The sequence below is a fragment of the Colletotrichum phormii genome (genome assembly GCF_030913505.1).
Source record: "Colletotrichum phormii strain CBS 102054 chromosome Unknown BDP81scaffold_42, whole genome shotgun sequence".
NCBI classification, from domain to species: domain Eukaryota; kingdom Fungi; phylum Ascomycota; class Sordariomycetes; order Glomerellales; family Glomerellaceae; genus Colletotrichum; species Colletotrichum phormii.
Window position 1 is genome coordinate 134,751 of NW_026851484.1, and position 6,538 is coordinate 141,288.

The 6,538-nt window shown below is 49.8% G+C and overlaps 2 protein-coding genes across 2 annotated transcripts; one reads left to right on the plus strand and one right to left on the minus strand.

The window, feature by feature from the left end:
- Positions 1–166: 166 nt before the first annotated feature.
- On the minus strand, positions 167–696 carry BDP81DRAFT_455838 (uncharacterized protein; the record flags this gene model as incomplete). The annotated part of the gene is made up of 2 exons (XM_060593103.1): positions 167–222; positions 303–696. 2 exons carry the CDS (start codon positions 694–696, stop codon positions 167–169), a joined length of 450 nt encoding a protein of 149 aa, XP_060437878.1.
- A 3,297-nt stretch (positions 697–3,993) lies between these two features.
- On the plus strand, positions 3,994–6,265 carry BDP81DRAFT_442708 (uncharacterized protein). The gene has a single exon (XM_060591688.1). The coding sequence runs from the start codon at positions 4,060–4,062 to the stop codon at positions 6,028–6,030; it is 1,971 nt and encodes a 656-aa protein (XP_060437879.1). The 5' UTR covers positions 3,994–4,059; the 3' UTR covers positions 6,031–6,265.
- Positions 6,266–6,538: the final 273 nt, after the last annotated feature.

The window sequence follows — 6,538 nt, forward strand, 5'->3', positions numbered from 1 at the left end:
ACGTCATCGTATACCTATAAACCAATCATGGTCTATATAGTCCCAGTGGTTCTTAATTGATTTCCTTTTTTAGCTCTCTTTCTGAACCCAATTGCCGCTTCGTCTTTTCGTCTAACCAGAAACTCTACATGCTCTCTATGTTCTTGCGTGAGAGTCCCAACTCACCCTACTTGTCTTTAGTAACTCCCTGCGATACCAAGCTGTGGTGTTGGAGAAGTACTGCTAGAGATATATCAGTCTTTTGCATAGTGACAGATTGAAAACCTTCTGAAAGAGAATCAATGAATCATTCCATCACATACCTTTAGTGCCTTGTACGTCTCGAAGTGCCGGATGGATTGGGGTCTCTGATCTTTTGTTGCGGTGCATCATGAGCTGGTAGATTGCAGCCAGGATTTCGGTACCCGAGAAATTCGGTGGAATAGGGTTGTCGACCAGCTTCAGAACTACCTTGAGGGCTTCTGTGGAGGTTGCGACTTCGAGGCCAAGGTAAAGAAACATGGCAGGTCTACTGAGGCCGGGACAGTCACGGACTCGGTCGAACCTTATCAGGAGCTTCCAATCCGAACTTGATCTAACTACGTCGACATGATCTTGGTAAATCATTTTCAAGACGTCGTCAGTGCTGTCGCCGAACTTTGCTTTGACGAATTCCGGCCAGCATGGAGCCAGCTCTATTGTGCCTTGTCCACGCATGTTGTTCCAATGGCTATCGTGCAGCTCCTCCCATAGACCCACGTAGTAGGCAAGGCCTGTCATTATAGGCAACCGCACAGCTCGGCAGAGCTCTTCGATGATGTCTACAGTGCGTGTCACGTCCAGCTGACGATGCTAATGTGGTGCGTTGGACGGAACGGTTGGTAAAGTCCAGAGGGGAACTGTGATGGGGGCTCTCTGAAGACTCATAGGCGTCGCAGAGGTCTCCCAGACGGGAACGGTGATGGGAGCACGACTCATATTGGTTAGGCTGAGGTCAATGGTTTGCTAATGGTTTTTGGCGCTGTACGGCGAGTCTTGATCCACTCACCGAGAAGTGATGGCTTGACTTGTCGTTAAAATGGAAGGTCGCTTGGAGAAAAAGAGATCCGGATCATGTAACTCATCAGCGTGGGTTGGCTCAGCGCTTCCCTTATGTCAAGCCGTTGGAATTGCTCAGAGAGGAGAAGTCCGGAAGATGGTGATAAGGGCGGAGAAGGCTCAAGTGACTCTGTTGCACACGCAGTCCCCAAGGAAGAATCAAGAGCAGGCGTCCAAATCGGAGGGAAGGTGCGGCCTTACGGCAATGCCTTTTTGGGAAAGAGGGCGGTCAATCATGGATGAGCTGATGATCCTGCCACATTGGCTTTACATCTTAGTGCCACTGCTCAGTCAAGAACAGAAATGCCTCTTCATTGGCCCCTCCCTTCATTTAGTCTTTTCATCAGTCTGGACTGTCCCTTTCTCAGGCTACCATGACCTCTATAGTGTCACATTTCGCCCCAGATCAAGAATTTGTGATCTTATAACTGGACTTCCTGTAGACTTTTGAAGGAATTACTGCCCTGCCGTGGCTTTAAAGCTGTTCTTACTGACCAGATAAGTGACCTTCCTACTGCTGGTCCCAGTCAGAATTCATATGATGCCCATTCTTGCCGTGCTTTGCTAAGAGCCTAAGACCCCCGTACGCTCCGGCAGATACCTGAAGACCTTATCCGTACCGCATTGATGGAACATTAGGACAATAAAGCTTGGAGAGCAGACCTGCCTCGCCTAGGTAAGGTAGTTCACATTGCAGCTGGTATGTGATTGAAATAAGATGCCCCGGTTCTTGATTCAATCACCGTTTCAATCACCATAGATAAGTTCTCGGCAGAGACACCTCAGCTGGATATCGGCGCGCAATGATCACTAGCAATGAGTACTCATATGTACATTTTCTCTTCTAAGCGAGGAACAATATGCATGACTTTGCATGGCACCTAGGGATAGTCTAGGCCAGATGGTGCAGATTGCGGGAACAAGAAATGCTTCCCAGTCATAGACATGTTTTAGATCGCGTTAACCACGCCCGGACTTACGTCTCTAAGGGTAACTACCCGGTTCCAGTTCTGGGTGTGCTCTCGTAAATTGAATGTCTGAGGATCACGGCCTGATGTTACTGGGTTGGCGTTGAGAGACTTCCAGCGATGGATGCGTGCAGCGTATCTGGACCAGTGCTTGTAGCATGACTGTGCCCGGGTACCGGCGGCAGGGTGGGCATCCTCCTTACCTTGGTGACAGGTGCACTGAGCCGCCGTGAAGAGGTCAGTTACAAACAGATGGACAGTCGACGAACAAACATCCAGGATCCAATGACCTATGACCACACACCATCACACTGACTACTCACAAACGAACAAAGACATAGTTCTAAATTTGTGTTAGCCCCGCAACTTCCCTCTCGCCTAATTTTTCTTGGCATCTACTGTTAGTATAATAAGTAGGTTACCACCAAAATCCTTAATAGCCGAAAACCCTTTACCTTTCCTCCGGCGCCCTCCCGCGATGGCCTCGTAGCCTCCGGCGGGCTCTAGACCCTTGTTACGACCCAACATGCACGACCAAGAACAGGGCCTGCCCCGCAGGCTTACGACGGTTACGATACGCCATACATGCACAGGACAAGGGGACACAAGGCACCCTCTCACGGAACGGAAGAACTATGGTACAAGTCACGTGATGATAAGATAAGGATCATTTGGGATCAATATGATCCAACACGACTTGGGGGCTAAACGATCATTCTGAATCAGAATGACCTAAGACGACCCAAGGGACAAGGGACATGTTCAGGATCAGGACTTGTATATAAGGATGGACTTGAGCTGGACTCTAGGACAGACTTTCCATAGCTCTTCAGCAATTAACTTCGTATCAGGATTAACATCCGCTTTCAGCTACTACCTTGACAAGACTACGATTGATCACCGAAGCCTTACCTACCCTTACGATTGACAGACATAGCTTCCCTGAAGCTATCCCCGACTACGATTACTGTTACCAGTTCCGCAGCCTCAACTTCTGCAAACTACCCCTACGACTAGCTGGCCGTAACAACCCTCTTTAGAGCCGCCCTTATCCTTAAGGGCTAAACGCCGCCGCGAAACCGAGGCCTAGCTACTCCGGCCTAGCCTCGTAAGAAGCTAGCCCGACGCCCTAATAATAACCCCCTTAACAGCTAAGTGGCCCTCAACTATGATTAGGATAGTGACAGAATCCATGCATGCTTCTACGCGAGTCATGGACATAACCCATTCGGAATGGTCTGACCATCACAAAACAGGCCAGACTGTCATTTCCACCTGGTCCTAGCTCTGCAAGACTTATTAGGATAGCATTAGGCCCACAAGCCTGTGGTGATTCCATCCACTCTTTAGTACGAATAGACGCTCTTTTCTGCTCACTCACATATGCATATTCCGCTGGCCACCCTGACTAACCGTCAGATAGCTACTAGAGCTATCCTTATAGCTCTTAATAAAGAGGATAAGTACTATAAAGCCTAAAAGGACGTCTTTATAATTATTATTTAGTTTATAAATAGTTAACGTAATTGTTATGGCCAGCTAGTCGTAGGGCGAAGTGGGGCGTCGCGACTTGTCGTGGACGCGTCGGCTATTGGCCAAACCTTGCTTTCCGGGCTTAGCTGCTGACTAAAGAGCGGCGGAAACCGAGTAGGAATCAATCAATCAATCAATACAAATATCCTGCTACCGCCTGGTGCCCTATGGTATGCCTAATGGGTCGTAACACTAGACTAGTTTACATAGGAATATTGCTGTTGCTCAGTAAGCCGGGTATGTTGTAAGCCATCCTCATGCAAATAGCCCATAGGATCGCGTAACTTCATCCTTCCGGCCCAATCTGAGTCAGCCCCACATGCGCACGCCCCTACCTGGTCCTTACTGGTCCTCATAGTCAGCAGTAATTCGGGCGGTCGGGGCTGTGCGGGATTATGACACCACAGACTCCCAGGCAAAACACCCAACTTTACCCTTAGTCTACCAGGACACTTCGCCATCCATTTTTGCTGTTGGCAACATGTTGTCCCATGATATCTCGTCTATGATGCTGGGGAAGTTGAGCGGCGGCCCGGACCTCTTTGGCAAGGAGACTGGAGCGCGCCTCCCCCTCCTCTTTACCAAGGTGATGGAGGCTCGGCCAGCTGCGTCACAGAGTTTGCTCTTCCGTCTTCCACCAGAGATCCTCGGCGACATAATGGACTTGATTGCAGATGAAAAGCCCTCTCTGGCGTCTCTCGCTCTTGTCAATAGTGACTGCAGGCAGCTCGCTCGATCCAGCCAATTCGCGGTGGTCACCTTCGACTACAGCCCAGCATCTCGTCAACTTGCCCAACTCCTCTCAACAGAGGTCGTCTCTAGAGGTCCTCAGTCGCGCGGTCGAATTGGACCATGTATCCGACGTGTGAAAGTGGCGTCAGACCCTGGCTGGCTCATGGCTTTCCATGAAGAGCTCTATGACTCGATTTGGGGAGCCGACAGAGGCGAAACAACCGATGCTATAAGAGAGTACATTGGTTCACTGGAAAGAAAGGCAGAGTTGGAGTACATGGCCTATCACCAGATGCCCATTCTTCTTGGCATCGGAGCGATGCCAAATTTGGAGGCCATTTCCTGGCTCGACGGACTGTGCCAGAGTCCCTATTTATTTACGACTCTCGCTGGATCTTCCGTTCAACATATCAAATTTCATGGCACAGTAAGCGAGGGACTTCTAGGGATACTAGACCAGCTTCCTGCACATTCATTTCAACAAGTTCGGTGTTTGGACCTCAAATTTAACCTTTGTCGAGATAGTCAACACAAGGTTGAGGAGGTCACAATTACAGATTGCGATATAGACACCGCCAAAGCACCCGACAACGGAGATTCATTCGCAAAGCGGAAGCCTCAAAGCGATTGCGATGTCATCGCAGCGCTTATCAAGCGTTGCGAGCAGAGTCTTGAGACACTAGTTGTGTACAGAATGTTCCCGATGGACAAGACTGAAGAGAGACTATCATTGTCAAGCCAAGATACCAACCTCCGCAGTCTACGAACTCTCAACTTGTCGTACTGCGAGGTGGACCTGACAGCTTCGCGTGTCATGCTCTGCCCATCGCTTCGCCATCTCTCCATACCATGGAAATGGGATGAGTCCTTCTTGTCTTGCGATACACTTCGAAACCTCGACACCTTAGTTATTCCATTCCTAAGGGAAACCCCGGGGAAGCCCTCTACTGTTAGCCCGTTGATGAAGTTCCTCAATCGCCACCCGCACATCAAGAAATTGTGTCTGGACCTAGGCACAGACGCCCTCATTGACGATCACCTCCTGCCCTGCTTGTCCAACGGTAATTGGGCCAATTTGAACTCACTATCGTTGACATGGGAGGGGCCAGGCATGGAGGAATCAACTCGGCCGCACATTGCCCGGGTGTCCGAATCTGCACTAGCCGCAATTGGGTCCTTGGATAGCCTCGAGCAGCTCAGTTTGACCGCAGGAGTAATTTGTGGCTGGCGTCGCCAATGGCTGATTGACCACGATGCTGTTCGAGAGTCTCTCAAAGGCCTCACGCGATTGAAAAGACTCGCCATATCCCGGGATACGTACCCGGTTCCATTCGACCTGGAAGAGCCGGAGTACTACTACGAGATCAAAGTCGCCGATCCGGAGGACCGCAAGCTTGCCAAGAAGCGAAACTGGATAAATGAGCTTGAGCCGATTGAGGATTCTGACAGCGAGACCGTGGATAAGGCGGATGAAATTTGGGAGTACGCACACCGCTACAGAATGTTCAAGCAAGCCGAGAAGTACGCCGAGGTGATTCCGACGCTGGAATGGGTCTACTGCGGCGAATGGCCGATGAAGTTCGTTGGTGGGCCGCTCTATGAGGATGGGTTGTGGGACCGGCAGACGAGGCGTAAGGTTGCGTGGCCACTGGCTAAGACACGGGATTCGTGCTGGTCGTATTTACGTCACACGTTTGGCATGGGCCATGAAGAAGATTGATATGTGAGTCGCGGGTGAAGGAGAGGAAAGGCCGGGAGGAGCGGGAACTGAGCAGCTTTGACGGAAGACGAAGGTTATGCGATCTGCAGCGCTGCAACCCAATCAGATATCTGCCCCAAATATCTTGGTCAAACAGTCAGATACGCCCTATTTAGCTACACCGTCAATCAGTTATTGCCAGAAAAATATCGAGTTTATCTGAAGATATTTGGACTCTTTCGGAAAAATGTAAAGCCCACTCCGTACCAATCGGATTGCACAATTTCGAAGACCCGTATTCCTTCGTGAGACGAGGTGTGACAGATCATCAGTATGGCTACTAGCAGCATAACGAATGTGGGATAAAGTTGTTAGATAATCGATGTCTATTAGATGCAATACACCTGGGGTTCATTGATCAAAGAGTGATTGTTGTGCTTGATTGAGGGATTCTTCCCATCCCGGTCGAAGCGGGGTTCTGTCTTGTATCTACCCGTTCTCACCGGTTCTTGCATATTATAGTTATGCG

What these genes read in the sequence shown, in the direction of transcription:
- BDP81DRAFT_442708 (XM_060591688.1), top strand. Translation starts at nt 4,060, where the DNA reads ATGTTGTCCCATGATATCTCGTCTATGATGCTGGGGAAGTTGAGCGGC.